Source organism: Anneissia japonica, unplaced genomic scaffold, assembly GCF_011630105.1.
Source record: "Anneissia japonica isolate Jap-2015-1 unplaced genomic scaffold, ASM1163010v1 scaffold287718_len389476_cov179, whole genome shotgun sequence".
Taxonomy (NCBI): domain Eukaryota; kingdom Metazoa; phylum Echinodermata; class Crinoidea; order Comatulida; family Comatulidae; genus Anneissia; species Anneissia japonica.
In genome coordinates, this window is record NW_022702098.1 from 61,356 (window position 1) to 78,896 (window position 17,541).

Here is a 17,541-nt window from a genome sequence, read left to right on the forward strand (position 1 = left end):
AGACTGCTCGTCTGATAACCGGGATTTCAGGTTCCGGAAAAAGTGTCCACCATCCATCCTCCATCCTTGTTTCTCGCTCGGCGGTGGGTAGTAAACTACGGCTCTGATCGGTGATGCCGTCGGTGATACTGATAGATAGTGTAGAAAGTCGGAATAGCCTATAAATATATAAGCCTATAAATATAAGTTACAATTTTTCGTGAAAAATATTGGTGTAAGCACGGACTCAGATGTGTGCATTCAGCTTGCAAAATGTTGGAACCATCACAATTTCCCATGCAGTCAGACCTGAAGTAAGTTCAGCCTTGGCCCTAATTTTATACCGAAAGCCATGATGTTTGAGACAGAGTAGTAAGTAGGCCTAGGCTAGGCTAGGCCCAGCCCAATAGGCCTAGCTAGGCCCTAGCCTAGGAGGATAAGTTGGCCCTAGCGCAGGGGCTCTACGACCTAGCTCTCCTAGGCCTACTAATAATGGTAGCTAGAAACAAAACAAATTTAAATGTCCCAAATATTTTTTATTTATTTTTAATACAAAGACATAATAACTGAATGAAGCATTTTAAAACAAAAATTATGTAAATCGGACCAATATTTATTAGTGGAGATACTGCTATTTGAAATATGTTTTTTGCTGGAGTTAATTCCTATTGTTTTTATTATATAGAAGTGTGTCCCTTATTACAGTATTATTATGTAGCATTTTAGACCATGTTAAAATAATACTTGACTCTTGATAATTACCAACGATTATAATTTAGTATTTTAGTATATATATTTATATTAGATTTAATAATTTTTATCAACTTATAGATTCTACGTATAATAAATTATATTGAATCGCATAACTCTAGGCCTAATTGCAGGCCTCAGACAACATGGTGGCCGCCGCAAACTAACGAGGGCGCACTCTATTCGTACGAGCCGAGCCTAGCTGCGGTACGTAATAAGACAATTAGAATTTTATGCCATCTATTTCAATTAATATGCTCACAAATATTATTTCAAACTTACTTATCTTTATAGTTTAAAAGCTGAAGAAAACAAACATGTTAACCAAAAAACTAGTGAAGGTTTCCTTTTATTATTGAAAATCGACGAAACATTGGTTGTACTAAAAAAACTTCTACTAAATCGATTCGCGTGCTTAAAAAGCCAATAAAAAAAAGTCATTACTGGAGTGTTATCTGGAAGTAATTCGGTCAAATTGTTGTATACTTCCTCGAAATACCCAATTAGGTGTAAGCACGGACTCAGATGTGTGCATTCAGCTTGCAAAATGTTGGAACCATCACAATTTCCCATGCAGTCAGACCTGAAGTAAGTTCAGCCTTGGCCCTAATTTTATACCGAAAGCCATGATGTTTGAGACAGAGTAGTAAGTAGGCCTAGGCTAGGCTAGGCCCAGCCCAATAGGCCTAGCTAGGCCCTAGCCTAGGAGGATAAGTTGGCCCTAGCGCAGGGGCTCTACGACCTAGCTCTCCTAGGCCTACTAATAATGGTAGCTAGAAACAAAACAAATTTAAATGTCCCAAATATTTTTTATTTATTTTTAATACAAAGACATAATAACTGAATGAAGCATTTTAAAACAAAAATTATGTAAATCGGACCAATATTTATTAGTGGAGATACTGCTATTTGAAATATGTTTTTTGCTGGAGTTAATTCGCTAAATAGACAGCATTTATGGTGCGCCATTAAGGTCATAGATTATAGATAGATAGCATTATTTTTAATGAGTCTAGGCCAAGGCCTAGTCAATCTTTACGGAAATTCGTTTGAACCAAGTCATGCCTACCTACTAATAAAGTGGTAATAAATCGTTTATATTATTATTAATACTATAGCCTGATACTGTATTCCTGATGATGACATAATTAATGTCGAAATATTGAATCCCGACATGATGGCGTGCATTTCGAAACTTGGAGTATGTATGAAACTAGGGGAGCTAAGGATGCTCGCGAGTGACAAGAGAAAATAATGGCCTCAAATGAAGAAGGACTGATTGCAGCTGTAGGAAGTTTTTACTACTACAGAAGCAGTATCCAGTAAATAATAATAATAATAATAACTGTAGCCTACTGTAATATAATTTAGGCCCCAATCATAATAATCCAGTTGGAAGCAGGTCAACTCGGCCCCAAGTCAACTTGGCCCCAGTCAACTCGGTTCCAAGTCAACTCGGCCCCAAGTCAACTTGGCCCCAAGTCAATGTATTACTATTATTATTCGAATCCTGTATTCGAACACTGTATTTACTGAATACAGAATACAGAACTTTTATTGGTCTTGAAAGTAAGAGTACAATACAAGAAATTACTTCGTTGTTGGCAAACCATATACAAAGAACTTTACAAAATTTAAAAAGATATTCCAGTGGGGTCCTCCTGGTGGTGATAGGGCAGTACACCGGGAGACAATCCCTACTCTTTTTCTGAAGAGTGTACTGCGTTCTTTAACGTGCACACAGGACCTACAGCTTAAACGTCTCATCCGAAAGATGATGCGCTATTGTAACTTGTATTTCAGCCCTCTGAAACACAAGGAGAAGCAGCGATGGAAATTGGACCGAGGACCTAGATATTTCCACGGTTCAGTGCAGACACAGTGGCTACCACCAGATAAGCCAACTGAGCTAAGCTGCTCCTTACTTTTGCTAAGCATTCAATTTCTTTCATATTACAGGAAACTGGTTGGTGCAGATGATAGCGTTTGTGTGATTGGTGTAATAGGCAAAGGTAGTCATGGCTACAGGTCAAAATCACTTGTTATCAATGGGATACTATCACAGCCAGTGTTCAAGGTACTGTATTTTTATAATATGTGACTGGCTCTGGCAAAACCCGTCTGTTTGTAGAAAAAATTTCTAAATTGATTTTTTGGTATTTTGAAATTCTACATGAAGTCTTTAAAATAGTGGAGGGCTATACAAGGTCAAAAAAGGATATTTCAAATACCAAATGTACAGGTCTTAATGAAGCGGGCTTTTTGTCCTGAACATTTTGACACCTTTTTTAAGGAATTTTTTTTCCCATCATTAATCAGTAACAATCAAGCATGGAAAAAATGTTTTGTTCCACCGACCATGAAGATTATCTTGATCAAATGCCTCCAGAACCAAAGGTTATCTTTTACACTATTTAACAAAACAGTAGTACATCTAGGGGTTTGCAGCAAGCAAAACTATTATACTGTATTTATGCATTAAATTGTGATGTGCAAAAAAAAAAAAATAATAATAATTTTTTTTTTATTAATGCCTCTGACTGCCGGTTGCGCACTGTACAAATCTACACAAAATTCTCCAAAAAAGTCATTGAATCCTGGGATCTCAGCAAGCAAGTTGTGCAGTGTTTGGTAATCATTATACAATAAATACAATTTTCTAATTATTTCATTGAGTGGATAGCCTCTGTAGATAAGCAAATGCTCCTGAAATTTCGTGTTATTGATAAACCTTCTATGTGTCGCAACACTATGGTTACACAGTATAGTATTATTTTTAAGCTATTTCTGACACCACTAATGCATTCCGTGGCCTCAAAAACATAAATACTAATATTACCAAAATATCAGATAAAAAAGTTATGACCTTTTTTTAATGTATTTTTAACACCGAAGGGGTCGTTTTGCCCCCACCCCTCAATTTTGTTCTTTGGCCCACACTGTTCCATTTTTCAACCAATTTTCTTAAAGTGTCAAAATATTCAGGACAATAAGCCCCTTCATTTAAAACCTGTACATTTGGTGTTTGAAATATCACTCTTTTATAGCCCACCTATTTCTTCTTCTTATCGAGTCACTACGTAGCTAGTGTGTGCCCACCTATTTAAAACAGTGTTCATTTGATTGAAATTGGTTGAGTATTACCCAAGTTATGAATATTTATTTCATTGGATATCAGATGTAGGTTTTGATAAAACAGCTTCCAAAGATACCAAAATCAATAATTTATTATTAAGAATTGTATTTTAAAAATAATTTTAATGTACTTTTCAGTTAGATTTAGTGATTGATATTGTATAGAAATGTTCTTCAATATATCTTCCTGTATAAAATGCAAAAACATGAAAATTTTCAAAATTCTGATTCTCGAATGTTTAGGGTGCTTCTGGAAAATTAGAAAATGCGACAAACGGAGGGTTTTGCCAGAGAATCGTGTGTTGGTAAAGTTAAAAAAAAAACACTGATTAGGCCTAGGTAGGTAGGTAGCATAGGCTGGCCTTCTTTCAATAAATGGACATCATTCCAGTCCAGGCATAGGCCTGCTATCATTCTAATTTGCATAGTATAAGGTTATCATTTGAGTGTGCCCTGACTAATCCTTGTAAAAATATTGTCCTAAAGAAAGTATTTCTACTGGGTTTTTTTTTTAACTTGATGATCCTTTTTTTTTTAAATTTATCTTCTTTACAGACAAAGAACTTGAGAAACTTGGAAGATTCTTCACAGGAGGAATGTCATATTGAATATTACTATGACAACAAGGAAAACATTGTCTACCTACATTTAGTTTCTGTTTTTGATGTCCATCATCTCCATCATCTAGCAGCCAATATTGAAAATCAACTTTCTAGTAATGTGAGAAAACCATTTTTTTTTTTGTTACACTAGATGATGGTCATTATATTTTAGGTATCTACCTTGCCATAATTATCATTAGCATCATCGTCATTGTAGTTGTTCTTCACTGTCATTGCCTTCATCAATATATAATATTATCATCATCATCATCAACCTCATCAAGCAAGACCAATATCATATTAATTATCATATTCATTAACATCATCATATTCATTTCATCATCTCTACTCATTATAACAGTCTTCATCATCATCATCATCATCTTCATAATTAACCATTTTCATCATCACATAGCCATTATCATCATCACCATTTTGCAACATCATTACCATCATTATTTTTCCACCATCATTAATTATCATCATCATTTATTATTACTATTCACATTATCAATATATTGGATGAGATAGATTTCCTTTAATTCTATAAATAATTTTATTTCTTTAAATGCAAAATTTAATTTTAAAAATAATTAGCCTCATAACATTCACTCAAAGCTAGGAGCTAATATATTGAAGAGAAACAAAACAATACTAAAATTGTACTACCTCTTTTTGGCATGCTCATTTTCCTTCTTTATCATCTTATTATTATTGGCATTTGCTTTTTGTTTTTTTCAGGAATGGCATCAGTTTTTGAAGGGAAATGAAGCCTACTTTGCCAGAGCATTAATATTTTTGTTTGTGACATGTCATCTTATTGTTGTAAGTAAAGTATAAATGATCATCTTGAGATTTGAACCAGAGACTTGACATATTGTTTTGATGCTCTACCTATTGTTCCATAGGCATTATACACTCTCTTTACATTGTGTGACAGTTGTTTTTAGTCATAAAGAAACGACAAGCCCCAGGGCACAGGAATTACACACAAAGCACTGGTATTTATCACCAAGTCACAATTCCATCCCTTGTCCTTGATAGCAAAAGCCGGCACTCACACCTGCCTGACAGTCGGCGGCCAGCGCGCTTCTATGGAGAACGCATTGCCACAAAGTGTAACAGATCGATTTTAATGATGATTTTTTTTTTGACTTTTTTTAGGTTGTTCATCCAACAAGTGTTTTTGATATCTCATATGTTCAAATGTTCAGACAGGTTGAGGCAGCAAGGTAGATTAAATTTATTAATATTTAACACAAAATTATGAGAAAATTCATGTCCGCTTCAGCTTTTCTGAATTGTTTTTGAAGTTTTTCAAATCTTCTGCAGTCTTGTTTACTAACATCACTGTTGTTGTGCAAATCATGAATGATAGAACCAAATGATCGGCAAGATACATTAATTTTCTCAACAATTGTAAAATCTTTGTTGTATTTCCTAAGTTTATTAACAGAAAATGATGTCATCTTTTATGTTTCCTAAAAAATTAGTTTCTTACTTACCTGTGATGAAAATATTATCTAATAAACACATACTGTAATTAAAGCAAGAAAAGAAAAGGATAATATTTTATTTGATTAAATAAATAAATATACTGTATTGATTTTCAGAATCAAAGTGTTTTAATTTATTTTATATATTTCTTAGAACTAAGTTGATTCCTCATCTGAGTGGAGTTTTGAAAGATGAAGGGGTGGCACGTGATTGGCAGACAACTGGTAGGATGTGCACCCCTAGGCTATTGTTTATTTGTCAGAAGGTAACTAATCTGATGCTCAGTGCTGGTTATTACACTATTGTGGATTATTTTGATCAACCTTTTTTGAAAAATTCTAATTCCAAACCCTAAATGAAAAAAAGGTTTCTAGTTATAAATTTTTCTTGGACACACTGTTTTTTTTTTTTTTTTTTATCACTTTCAGTTTTTTTTGCAGATCAATTTGTCATGTTGAAAATACAGTTTATAATAAAATCTAATCTAGTATTTGTAACAGAAATGTATTTCATCATACATAAAACATTGACATATTTTGAAAAGTATTAATTTTAAAAATTTTATGATTGTGTAACCATTTATGTTTAGAGTGGTTTGTCAAAAGAGGAGGTAACAGATACTCCAGACTCTAAGCAAGTTGGAAGGTCAAGACAAAAGGTGTGTATGTAATCAATATGTTACCCTGGAATCCGATGCATTGCTTTATTTATATATTTATTTTTTAATTCATCATTATATATTACTATTTCGGTATTTAAAGATAAAATAATTATTCTGCAGAGAAAGTCTCCAATACAGAAACTTGAGCACTCATTAGAAGACCAGATTTACAAGATTCTCAGAAAAAGTCGTGTTCTGACAAACAATATGTAAGTAAAAATGATTGACAACAATAATAAGCATTTAGTATACTTTTTCTAGGCACTAGTTGGAAAATTAGTGCTATTAGTGCATAAACAACTTTCCTACAGCTGTATAAGCCAATTTTAATCTGTTAATAAAGAAAATATTCAAATGACCCATGTTTGTTTAACCTTATTGGTTGTTTACAGATCTCACTGCTTATTTACAATCCCTGCGAACCAGGCATTTGTATATATCCTGAGAGATGCACAGCAATTACAAGACCCTGTCCATTTGCTCATCTCTAATCTTAGTGAGAACTTAACCAACACTAGAACAGGTGTGCTGAATATATATTCTTTTTTTTATACAAATAATGATAAATTTGTTTGTTCATTCATTTATTTTTTAATTCATTCATTCTTGATTTATACATTCATTCACTTTAATTAATTATACTGTGTTCAATAGAATGGACTGGAATTGTTTTATTGCACGCACATTACACAATTTACCGCATTAAAAGTATTGCTTTTTTTGTTTCAAGTTTGTATTGTTTTCAATTTGTATTCAATTTCAATATTTGTATTCAATTTTTAGTATTGATTGTAAATATACACCTGTTGTTATTTTTTTTTCTTTTTCGTGAATACTTAAATGAATGAACTAATATAGGGAGTAAGCCAGATTCCTAATGGAACTTGCCTGCGAAAAATAATATCTTTCTGTACCTCATTGAAAGTTCTGAATTAATATGTGACTCTTTTAAATGAGTAATATTTGAATTTATTCCCCCTCTATTTTCATTTTTAATAATATGGCTTTTTTTTACTTTGTTATTATCATTACTTTCTGTGCTTCCAATTTTGTAATTTGTTATCATCATTTAATGTTTTCAATATGCAGTGACAAATAAACTCAGAAGCCAAAATGAGATGCGCCGATCACGGTCTTCCACATGGTCATCCGTTGATGGACCATCGACTCCTGCAGGCGAAGGTGAAGATGAATCTATGAAGGCTTTTTTAATGCAGCATGTAAAGCTGGTGTTACAAAAGAAGGGGTTTGACGATGGGCTTGTTAGGGGAGCAGTCCCATCACACCTAGAGGTGAGTGAAAATCGTAATTGTATAGAGAGTTGGTTACAAATTTACAAGATAAACTGGTTTAAGTGTAAATTGCATTTCATTAGCCAATCAATATCAAGTATATCTGTAAATATATATTACTTTTGTACATGACAGATCCAGTGTTGGAATTCTGTAACCAGTAGGTTTCTATGGTTTTACTAAAAACTTTTTTGAGCAAATCCCTGATAACCCAAACCACCACCTCACTTTACATCAAGACCAGAAGAATGTTGGTGAAACTCACCATGTACAGTACATGCTAGATTGCTTCAGGAGACTTTTCCTCCTGCCTCTACAATTGTTCTTTTCTTTAAGGACACCATGTCAACCTGAGTTTGCAGGGGGACACCCCACCCCCTCACAAGTAATCTTGGTTATGGGCTTATTGATAATTGAGCTGAAATACTCAAAATATATTATATATAAAATATAAGTTACACATACCTCCTTTCATTGAATTAAGGTACCAACTTTGCAAAAGTGGCATGAGATATCCCAAAAAGTGCACGCTTTGTTCTTTGGTGAAAACGTAGACAGTAAGTTGCAGAGTCACTTTATCAACTTGAAGGCTTCTTTAGACCTGGAAATGAGATTTTCTGATGCGTAAGTTAAGATTTTTCATATAATTAATAAACAACATGCGCTGCTGTACAGTTTTGCTTAATGTTATTGCTAGTAAAGATGATGTTGAACTTTTATCTCTATTATTAATAGACGCTGTGCTAAGATTGTGCCTGTAGCTAGCCGACTATATCAGGAAAATGCATCTCCCTTCTACATCAGCACCGTCCACAGAAACAAGGTAAGAAAAGTGATAGATTCTATTATCATTATAATTATAGTCATCATCAGCACTCAATGCTACTAACTCTTTTATCTAGATCATCTTTTCATCACCAACTTAATCTTAACTCATTACCAACATTATCAATATTGTCCTTGTTGTCATTTTTCTTATATTCTTTTATTGTCATTAATGTGGTTGTCAACATCATTATCATTATCTGACATCATGAACTTCATCATCATCATCATCATCATCGTCATTACCATCATAATCATCATATTTGCTTCATCGCCATCACCTACAATAACTCTGAATGATGCAGTAATTGTGACTTAAAAAATTTTTATAAATTGATAACTAATATTATAAAATCTGTAAAAAATAAAAAAAATATAATTCAATCATTCTTTATTCAGCAATCTAAATTGCACAAAAGAAAGTAAACATTTATTCCAGGTCCGCATTTTGAACTGAAACGAGGCAGGACAAAGTTAGTTTATGAAGTTAAATTATACAGTGACAGAAAAAAATATAAAAAATTATACTACAAAAAAAATGAATATTATTCCAAATAGAGTAAACCTAGCATTCCATATCGTATAGCTACATGCCAGAGCTCTATTACATAAAGTTTTTTTTTCAAATTCCTAAATTCAGATGAATTAATTAAACATTCATTTAAGGTGCATTTTTTTTTTTTTTTAATGTAACCCCTGCTTCCAATTTCAAAACAGACTAATTTACATACACATTATTAAACCAACTTTTTCTTATGTTTATTTTCATTGCTAGCTATCGCAAGCAATGAAAGTCTTCTCTCAGCAGGCCAGAGGCCCTGCCGTAGAGAAGTATGCTCACCTTCTACTGGAGGAGTGCGAGCTGTTCTGGCAAAATGGACGACAGTTGTGTGAAGTTGCTAGCCTTACAGGACACCACTGCATATTAAAGGTAGACATTTCGTATATGAAAGTTGTTAAAAAAACGTATTTATAAAGATGTTTGCTGTAGAACAAATAGGGCTTATTGTGACAAAACCAAGACAATCCTTCTAATAACATTTGAATTGTAATGGTTTGGGACTTACAGTGCAAAAATGTACTGTTGTCATCTGTTTGCAACCAAAGATCTCAACTTCTTTGGATTATCATGACTCCACACTCATGCATGCAGTTTTTTTGTAATATGTGTAGCTTCATCTTCTGCCGTCTGATGTCGTTGATACTGAACTCGAAGGTCGCCTTCCCAAGATGCCTCACACCAATAACAACCGTACACCATGTGCTTGCAACTGTGGTCGCTTTGTTAGTTTTCGAGATGATCCATTCGATCTTAAGGTGACTTAATTTGTATACCACTTTTGTATATGTAATATAAATGAGATTTATTTCCAAAGCAACATAGTATTTTTCATACTTATTTTCAATGGGCTTCAAAATGGTTATAAACAGTTTTCTCTCATTATACAGGAGTGTGTTAATACTAACTGCGACACAGCTTGCCTGAGGGAGCTTAGCATGTTTTCTATTGTTGTTCGATCCAATAACATGGGTATTAATGTGAAGTGCGTAGAAGCCTACAGTATATAGGCATAATGAACTATAACAAACTAAAATATTATTGGCTGAGATAAACTTCAAATTTTCAAATTTGATAGTGTATATTATACAAAACTTGATTCTCTTTTTCCAGATTGCTAATTACGACTATTTTGAAGAACTTGCTGAAAAATGCTGTGGTAAGCTTAAGAAGATAAGCTTTTCGGTGTATGTACCGCAGAGGTCATCCTCATCAGTAGAGCCTGAGGTCCCCAAGACTTCACCAGATGACAAACGATCGTCAGTCTTAGAAAGCATAGACCATTCTAAACTTGGTAATATTATAAAACTTGTTTTCTAGTACATTAATTCTCAACACATCAATTTAAAATTAATCTAACATGATTCTGTATTTCATTATGGGATGGAGATTAGGAATAATATGATAACAGGGGTCCCAAGTCTTCCGCAAGTCACAGGAGTCTCCCGGAAATTGGGAAAAGTCTCTAGCATTTCCGCCAACGAGCAACAATCACCTGAAAAATTTATTACTATACTGTATTAGGCCATATTCATTTAATTGTTTGTCTCAAAACTCTCCTGTTTCCAAAAATCTAATGCAGAATGGGTTTTTTTAAAGAATTATTTTTATGGTTAAATTGACCATGAACACCAAAAACAACACTGATGCAAACCAGTGCATTTTTCTTTTTCTTTTTTGCCAGCTTTGTAAACCCTGCTCCATCCAGGGCTAGCATTTGCTGAAAGCAGGGATAACAAATCCCTGCTGGAAGGAAATCCCACCACAGTAATATATGCAATAGGCAGGTCTAGGCCTAGATCAATCGTATAAATCATAATTTTGATTCATTGTGATATTTTATAATTTCACCTTTTGATTATACACTACATAATTATCCTTGGATGGAAAGGAGCCAATATCTTCCTTGACTGAAAAAAACTTTCTCTCCTAGCTAGGCCTAGGCCTAACTCCATTACCTAGGCTTATCTAGGCCTAAGCTGATAGGTTTGAACTGATGGGGCCTAGGCCTAAGCCTGCCTCATCTCACTGGCCCCTATAAAAGTTCATTTTTATTCAAAAGTCTTTAGCATCTTGCATACCTAGATCGTGTATTTTACTTAAACCCAGCATCCATGGACATCTTTCGAATATGTATTTTGATTATTCAATAAATCAATCAATAATTAAGTTAAGTTTTAAAACGAAGATTAAATGGATGGAAATTTACCGCGATGAAAATGTGTGAAGCCTGAAAAATACTTGCTTTTTAAAGGTCCATTTGTGGGCTCTCTTCACTTAAAAGTTATAGAGAAATAAAAAGAAAAAAAAAAACTCTTTCTAAATTTTGAGGCGTGAATTACAAGCATGAATTTATTAATGCACCCAGGAGCTTTGAGACAATTAAATTATTATGGCCTATCAATTGTTTCGGTGTCGATGTGTATCATCGTGTACAGCAAATTAAAATTAGATGTGTTTACTGGAAGTTCATTTAAACAGATCTCCTGGAACTAGTTTCTTTCCACTTGGGACACCTTGATCATTATTATGACAATGATTATTTTATATTTATTTTATTTTTGATTATATCACACGTTTTATGCATTTCTTTTTAAGATAATGTTACAAACAATGCTGTATGCAGCCCAGCATTAAGTCTAGGCCAGTCAGGGGGAAGTGATGTCTTCACCCATTACAACTCTAGCCTAAGTGTCAACGAAGCAGTAATCACAGAGAGAGGTATTTTATAATTATGACTATTTTTTTCATTTTTACATTTCTTTCTCTTTCTGAATTCATATCCTTAGAAAAAATATGTATAAATACATAATATCCCTATAAGGAAGAAAAATGTTAGTATCAAGTTATATTAGTAAGTATAGTCTATTCTGTGAGTACCTATCTTAGTAACACCACTTGACACCCATTGAAAATAATACAATAATTCATTTCACCTTAACAGGGGTCAGGAAAAAGTGCCCTTGAAGTTGGAACACTCATGTATGTAAATTTTTAATTTACCATCAGTTTGATGGGGGAAAGGATGTCTTGGTTTATCAGGGAGTTCACTCAAAAAAAGAGTTTGACTGAATCATATATAACCCCTTCTTAGTTATGTTCATGTTATTTGTTGTCTTTTTCAGGTAAACTGGTAAAGCAACTGTCAATGGCAGAACACCTGAAGGGGATGACCTGCACCACCTCACCTGCTCACCTGCTGCCCAGGTTCTCATCCTGGTCGCTGCTCTGTCTCGGAAAAGCCAGTTTATACAACCCTGCTAAAGGTAGTATATAATACACAGCATGAACCTTGTATATCAAGTTTACTGATATCTTGTAGGTGGACCGAAGTCCAACTGCCCCTCCCCTTCCCCACTAAATTTTTTTTAAATAAAAAAAAAAGAAAAAAAGAAAACCATATTCAAATGTTTAAGTCTGACTAGCAATTTCCAGTGACCTAGAGGTCCTATAGATATAAAATTGTATCTCAGTCCCAGGTGGGGCGGAGGTGAGCAGACCCTATGAATAGAATCATTAACATATTTTCTTATATAAAATTACATGAGATAGATTTGAATTGATTCTTTTGCAGGACTAGAGCAGCCTGGATTCTTACGGGACTCAAATTATCTGCTCCCATGGGACATACCTGTACCCAAAGGTAGCCATCTGGATCCATCATGGCCTGCCCCCGGGGAAACCGGAGGAAGACGAGGTGGAAGACAAAGAGATAAAAGACCCCACCGTGGTAATTATTTTTATTGTATACTAGTTTGAATTAAACACGTATTGATTAGTAAAAATAATAACAGGCAATTAACTAGTCCTGTTTCCTTGCGGTTGTTGCTAAGGTACTAATTTTAATGGTTCGTACAAGCTCAAATATTTTCATCTGGTTTCTGTGATGTATGAACGGGCATAACATTTCTAGAAAAGCATACTTTTTAATATTCTTATTAAAGTGCTGCCTACAAATTTTTGTTGAATGACCACATGTTCTTGAAGCAATATCAAGTTGAACGAAACCTTCAATAGGCAAATTACACATAACCAAACAATATTTTAAAATTCACCTTGGTATAAAAAATGGAGGAACAATATCCATACATGGATGGGATATCCAGGAAAAAAAATATTTTGAACTAAATAAATGATTAGAAAGAGTGGTGAGTAGCCCAAATAAGCTGCATTAATGAATTTTTATGCTTAAATTGTTTTTAGAATCGTCAGGTGAGAATGTGATTCGTGCCTACATCGGCAATGAATTTGAATGTCCACGTGGACATCGCTTTATCTGCTCTAGCCCCGACAAGATTGTCAAAGCCACTAATGCCGTTTTGAAGGAAACAGCCACCAAGTTGGTTCATTTGGATATGCCAATTTATTTTCCATGCTCATGCAGGTTAGATCATGTTTACATCTTCCCACCCCCTCCCCTATGATATCGCCCCATTCTTTATGACACATCCCCATCCTATATGACGTTTCTCCTCCGTCTGTGACATCTCTCTCCTTCCTATTACATCTTTACCAACCATAATACATCTCTATTATATCCCCCTACCCTATAGTATATTTTCTATCCCTGTGACGTCTCTTCATCTCATGACATGTCCCTATCCTATCCCCACCCTGATGCCATCTTCCTAAGATACCCAATATCAAGTTTTTAAGTATTTCTTAAAGTGATATGTATACTGTAAAATGAAAAGTTTCTGTGATTTCTAAACAGAACAACCAAGCCGCCATTAGGACAGCTTCTTCGTACATTCATCGTGACACCTGACGTGCCCCTCTACATAAAGATCAACCCTAGGGTCCGTCCGGGCTCATCCTATACGCCTACATTTTACCCAGAAGGCTGTGCTGATGGTGTAACCTTGACAAGGAATGCGTTTTGGGTTTTGAGATATCCGTATCCTTCTCTTGTGATTTGCATCATATCAAAAAAATGATTGTGTCCATCAAGCATATATATTATTCATTGTATCTTTGTTTAGAAAAATATGTATATAAATATAAAAGTCCATAAAATTCTATTGCAGCAAAAGCTGAATTGCAGAGATCATTTTTTAAAACAATGGCAGAGACATTACACTACAACAAAACTAAAAACAAAGAAATTACAGACTAAACATTGAATTGCATTACATTAAAAAGTATATAATTATTTAAAGTAATTAATCATTCATTAATAAATAATCCTGTTACAGCCATTGTATCCATAAAATTTTGTTTAATATCACTGTATTCATATATAACCTCCTTTTGCTATATCATCTTTTTTTCCGATCTTATACACTTCCGTATATGAGACATGGCAAAATGGCTAGGTTGTAGCAAAAATTGAAATTCAAGTGGGTAATTTCAGATACCTGAGTATATAATATTTAAAATGAGTGGTCATTCATTGAAATTGGACATTTCAAGCCTTAGTTATTGTGAAGTGAAAGTACTCCTAGAGTCAAGATAAAAATTTATTTTTAGTAATTGCCTTCCAAAGTTATTTGTGCATACATTGTTTAAAAGATTAACTGCCAAAACAACGTTAAACGATTTGTTGACCATTCCCAGAACTAAGAATTTGGGACATGATAAATTAGACATTTTGATTTTTAGGTCTTGTTTTGAGCTACCATACTATGTTAAAGCTCATTTAATCAATCCTGGCCTGTGCGACAACTTAACCATTTTGCAAAGGCATTCCTCATAATATCAAATGCATAGTTATCCCATTTAATCTTATGTTCATTTTGTCTTGTTTAGTCTCATTTTTAATATAGATAATCTTCTATAATCTATGTTGTCAGTCTGTGAATGTTTGCCTAGAATAATGACAAAGCTGTATTATGAATACTTACCTTGATATTAAACACACTAATTGCTACTGATTTTTTTGGAACATCCCTATGACAAAGATACAGTAGAACCTTCAGAATGTACCACCGCAACCACAGCCTACTCATAGAACGTCCTTTATTGACATGATTAGAACATTGCTTTACAAATAATTAATAAATTAATCCTATTTCAATCAAGATATATTTTTCTGAGCACAGGTTCAAGATATGTTTATGTGAGTGAAGCAGGCCCTGTGCCACCTCCTAAGGATAACACACCACCTCCAGGTAGCAAGCAGCTCAAAGGTCTTTTCCAGACCACTACCAAGGCTCCTGAATGAAGGGCTAGGATGAACAACAAGGCTTAATTAGAGGCAAAACCCTCATAAAGTGTTTTGTGCGAGGCAGTGGATCCCTAGGCCTGAAGAAGTTGAGATTGCAAGGTATCCTAGGCTTAGGAAAGTGGAAGAAAAAGATGACTCAACCTGAGGCAGGATTCCAGGTAATTTGTTGTAACAGAAGATTTATGAAAAACATCAGCTCATCAGATTTGAGTGAGAATCATGTGATGAAAGAAAACAGCAACAGGTGTTAGTGCTAATTTGCATTAAAATGAATAATTCACCTGTTAAATGTGCTGTAAAATGATGTGGAAGCACATTAGATGGAAGAAATTTATAAACAAGCATTCGAAAAAGCATTTTTATAGATAACATGTGGAAAAATTGTCTACTTTTTGTCTCCAAAAAGACCTCAAGTAGACTACTAGAAATATATACGGAAGAAAGTTTGCAGAATTGATGCAATCTAGTCTATATTAGATAGGCTCTTTCTGTTGCAAAGATGTGATTTTGAGAAACATTGTAGCATAAAAATCTTGGGTTAATTTGCAGTTGTGATTATTCATGGGAAATACTAAAGATTCTAGTATTTTTAGATTATTTTTATTAATTACTCTTTAGCTTTTAGATCAAGTGAATGTCATGTAGACAGTATTTATGGATTCTCTTCAATTTTCTTTGCTTTAGATGCATTGCATGTATGCATATCCACATGTATGTTAGCACATTGTTCATGTATGGTCTATGTTGTGTAGTTGTTTCCCATACTTATGATTGGAAAAAATCATAATACAAAAACAATTTAGATCATGAAATAATTATATAAATTCAACTTATAATACCAAACAATAGTCTTGGTGTGATGTGGCGTAAAATATATTTTTCTTAAAACTACCATCTTTATATTATACAGGCATGTTTAATATCGGGTGATTTATTAACCTTTTTCAAAATTAATTAATTTTTAAATTAATTAACATATCCTCATTGAAAATTCTAAGGCAATATACCACCTTGGCTACTCTCTGTTGGTGGGGCAACCAAAAAGCAATCAAATCTTGATGGTGGACAAACATTAGTATATGTTCTCAAAAACCTGGTATACTGTACACACATTTTTTGAAACTGATTATTGAATTTCTTTAGTATTAAATCAATGAGTCAATTCTTTCTTAGATGATATTTCATGGGATGCAGGCTAATCTCACATGGATGTGCATTCACATAGGGAGCATGGAAATCATACTATATTTTTCCTAACACCAAACGTGTAGTGTAGCATTTTTTCTTATGTGAATATGGTATAAGTATCTGTTTTTATTCATTTTTAATTAATAAGGCAAGAATTGCCTAAGCAAGTCTAATATTAGGTGATTTTTCTTTATAATACTAATCATTCACAAATGGTCTATTGAACATAAGGAAATTGATATTTTTTCATGAGAAAATGTCTAGTCACTTGACAGAATTGAGCCTAGGACACTTAAGCTTTCATTTGACAAAACATATGACATGCCTAAATATGGTCATGATGACATCACATGACCATATATAGGCACATCATGACTATATATGGGTGTACAACAGTTTTTTGTCAAATAAAATTTGATAGTGTGGATAGGTCTTTGAGTAGAGATATTTAAGAAGTAGTGGTGCTTGGAGGAGTTGAATCAGGATTATGGGATGGCTAACAGCTCTGCTCCATATATGTCACTCTCAATGTTTCAACAATAGAAAATAAACTTTAGAAGAGATTGAATTATCAAAAAGTCTATGTTTTGTAACAATTTTAACTTAATAATTGGGAAGTATAATTGAATTTTTAAAAAATTATTGGAAGTAAAACTAATTATGTGAACAAAATAAATCATGAGTAAAATGAAGCGAATTGTGTGGATGTATGATAAAAAAGTCAAGCTAGAATTTTTTTTTTTTTTTTTTAATTAAAATGTAAAATATAAATTGAATCACATCTTTTATATTTTATAACTTTTGTCGTTACCATCTTTTTCAGCTTATTGATCTGAATGTGGCTAAAATATTCCATTTTATCTTGTATGAATTTTGTTCACTCCCTA

The 17,541-nt window shown here is 33.6% G+C and overlaps 1 protein-coding gene across 2 annotated transcripts; it reads left to right on the forward strand.

Moving 5' to 3' along the window:
• Nucleotides 1-74: 74 nt before the first annotated feature.
• On the forward strand, nt 75-17,346 carry LOC117103776 (protein smg8-like). Of its 2 annotated transcripts, none has more exons than XM_033244395.1 (21): nt 75-293; nt 2,689-2,806; nt 4,420-4,584; nt 5,208-5,291; nt 5,631-5,698; nt 6,117-6,228; nt 6,553-6,621; nt 6,745-6,833; nt 7,017-7,147; nt 7,714-7,916; nt 8,401-8,540; nt 8,652-8,739; nt 9,517-9,672; nt 9,915-10,058; nt 10,414-10,594; nt 11,899-12,021; nt 12,426-12,566; nt 12,875-13,030; nt 13,504-13,684; nt 14,015-14,197; nt 15,349-17,346. In XM_033244395.1, exons 1-21 carry the CDS (start codon nt 253-255, stop codon nt 15,461-15,463), a joined length of 2,688 nt encoding a protein of 895 aa, XP_033100286.1. In that variant the 5' UTR covers nt 75-252; the 3' UTR covers nt 15,464-17,346. The 2 variants fall into 2 exon arrangements, with proteins under 2 accessions (XP_033100286.1, XP_033100285.1); XM_033244394.1 differs by lacking the exon at nt 75-293 and adding an exon at nt 1,237-1,317.
• Nucleotides 17,347-17,541: the final 195 nt, after the last annotated feature.